The 2,536-nt window shown below is 43.3% G+C and overlaps 1 protein-coding gene across 1 annotated transcript; it reads right to left on the bottom strand.

Annotated features, from left to right (window-relative positions):
• Positions 1-1,096: 1,096 nt before the first annotated feature.
• On the bottom strand, positions 1,097-2,329 carry LOC109004822. Its single transcript, XM_018983527.2, has one exon. The coding sequence runs from the start codon at positions 2,327-2,329 to the stop codon at positions 1,097-1,099; it is 1,233 nt and encodes a 410-aa protein (XP_018839072.2).
• Between the last annotated feature and the right edge of the window lie 207 nt (positions 2,330-2,536).

The raw sequence follows: 2,536 nt of genomic DNA, 5'->3' as shown, positions 1-2,536 counted from the left end.
CAAGAGTGGAAATATTTTGTGTTTTTGTCACCCAGCTGATACCATGCTTTCTTGGCTCTCTGCCGCCATTTGAGATCTTCCTGCCCCAGCAAAGCCCCCATCTCTTCTTGAAGTTTTCTTATTAGTTCAGCATTATGAGGCCCTTCACTTTCTTGTTCCCTTTTCAGCCATTCAGTTTTTTGCTTCAACAAATTTACCACCTCTTTATCTTTTGAATTACCCCACCTAATTAAAACTCCTTTGCATCCAATCAGCTTTCTTTGGATATTCCTAATCGGGTTTGGATCTGCATCAGCCCTCCTCCATGCCCTATCTACCACCCCAACACCCTCCTCATCCCTTATCCATTTTGCTTCAAATCTAAACACCCTTCTTCTCTTTCTATTCACTAAGAATTGCTGTCTCAAGTCAAGCATTAAGGCCATATGATCTGATTGGACTACATTCAGAGTCTCCACCACTCTATCACAAAAAAGTTCAGACCATTTTTGATTAGCTACAGCCCTATCGAGTCTCTCCTTAGTAAAAGTGCTGTCCATGTGCTTGTTGCTCCACGTGTATTTGTTTCCCTTCCACCCTAAATCAAATAGTCTATTATCATCCAAAGCTTTCCTAAAATCAGCCATCTGAGTCTCTGCCCTGGGTCTGCCCCCCATTTTTTCAGATTGACACAAAATCTCATTGAAATCTCCTATTACACACCAAGGTATTTCACAATCAGAATTTAATAAGGATAATAGATCCCAAGTGTTTTTTCTTTTGCTCACCATTGGATGCCCATAGAAGCCTGAGAGCAGCCACGACATTTTCTTCTCTTCACTCCTCACCATTGCATTAATATGATGTTGAGAATAGCTAAGAATTTCCACCTCTTTTTCCTTGCACCACAGCAATGCCAGCCCCCCTTTTCTCCCCATCGAGTCCACAACTAAACATCCCTCCCATCCCAGTCTCCTTTTAACTCCCTCAACCTTACTAGCTACTAGTTTTGTCTCCATCAAGAAGACTATATTGGGTGTCTTATCCTTCACCAGTAGGAGAAGGTTCTGAACTGTTCGGGGGTTCCCAAGCCCCCGACAGTTCCAACTAAGTATTTTCATTGTTGTTGGTGGAGCTGACTAGCAGCCTCCACCAACATCACATCATGTTTTGAACCTCCCTCCTCCATACATGCTTTCCCTTTTTTTGATGCTCCCTTACTGTTGTCTCCAGGTTTCTCGCTTCTCAGCTTGCGTTTTCCCCCCAAACAAGAACCTCGTGTATCCTTTGTAACTGCCCCTCTAGCCCTTCTTTTCCACCTTCTTCTCTCCTCTCCCCCAAAGTTTTCAGACATCTCCTTATCATGTTCTAGTTGCTGTAATCTAGTCACTACCCCACACTCCTCCACCGTCTTCCCACTTCTGCCTACCCCTTCAGTCCTCTCCCCTGTCCCAGAGTTTTTATCAAACACTTGTTGTGCACCCTTTCCCTTCACTGCCTGCGACTCATTCCCCCCGTCTCCCAATTCCTTTTCTCCCAAAGACCCAACAGTATGATTAAACTCACCCTCACTCTCACTCATATTCCCGCTGATCTTATTGCTCGAAGACTCTGAAGATTTTCCCCTTCCCGAATAGCTAGCTCTAAGCCATACCCCATATTGAAGTTTATCATTAATACCTTCCGTCTCGAGACAGCCCTCACCCCCATGGAAGATCTTGCCGCATTTAAAGCACACTTTAGGGAGCTTCTCATAGCTCAATGGAATCCACAATTTGTTGCCCATTACATTAGCTATTCGACCCCTTGTAATTTTCTTTCTCAGGTCTATTTCTATCTTAACCCTTAGAAAGCTTCCCCATCCTATTCCATCCTCCCTTATATCCACACCTTTTACACTTCCAACCGTAGCTCCAATCTGCATTCCCACTTCTCTTGACATGCATGCTAAAGGTAGATTGTTTAGGTGTACCCAGAATTCCTCGAAATCAAAGTTCATTTTCTGCGGGGGGGTTAAGCCATCAAACAACTTCAAAACAAACAGTTGATTATCGAACAGCCACGGCTTCCCCTCCAGGACTCTCTCTCTATCCTTCTGGTTCTCAAACGATATAACAAACATGTTGGGCACAATATTATAGAACACAAAGGAGCCATTCAGTTTCCAGATTTTTTTCATAGTAGATCTGATCACCTCTTTGTTCACTTTTCGGTCAGATAGCAACTTCCCCACCAAGCTATTATTACCCTTCTCCGTCCCCTTGATCATGAAATCTTCACTCACCTCAATCACTTCATTTTCCTCTTCCGTAAGCTTAAGTTTACCACATCCTCTCTCCAGATCCTCCATTACCTCCTTACCCTAACTTCACTGGAATACAGTTAGAGCAGAGTCTTCCTCCCTCACTCGAAGAGTAAGCCGAGACTTTTTCCTTCACCTGTTCTTTCTCCACAGAGAGAGCTCAGAGAAGACTGAGTCATTAGGTTTTACCTTAAATACTCTATGTAGCCTCATTCTAATTAGTTTATGAAGTTTATGAAATTTGATGAATTTATT

This window comes from Juglans regia, chromosome 16, assembly GCF_001411555.2.
Source record: "Juglans regia cultivar Chandler chromosome 16, Walnut 2.0, whole genome shotgun sequence".
NCBI classification, from domain to species: Eukaryota; Viridiplantae; Streptophyta; class Magnoliopsida; order Fagales; family Juglandaceae; genus Juglans; species Juglans regia.
Note: the sequence above shows the minus strand (reverse complement) of the source record. Positions and strands in the feature narration are given on the sequence as shown.

Excerpts from the sequence above, each read along its gene's own strand:
- LOC109004822 (XM_018983527.2), bottom strand. The coding sequence starts at position 2,329 with ATGGAGGATCTGGAGAGAGGATGTGGTAAACTTAAGCTTACGGAAGAG.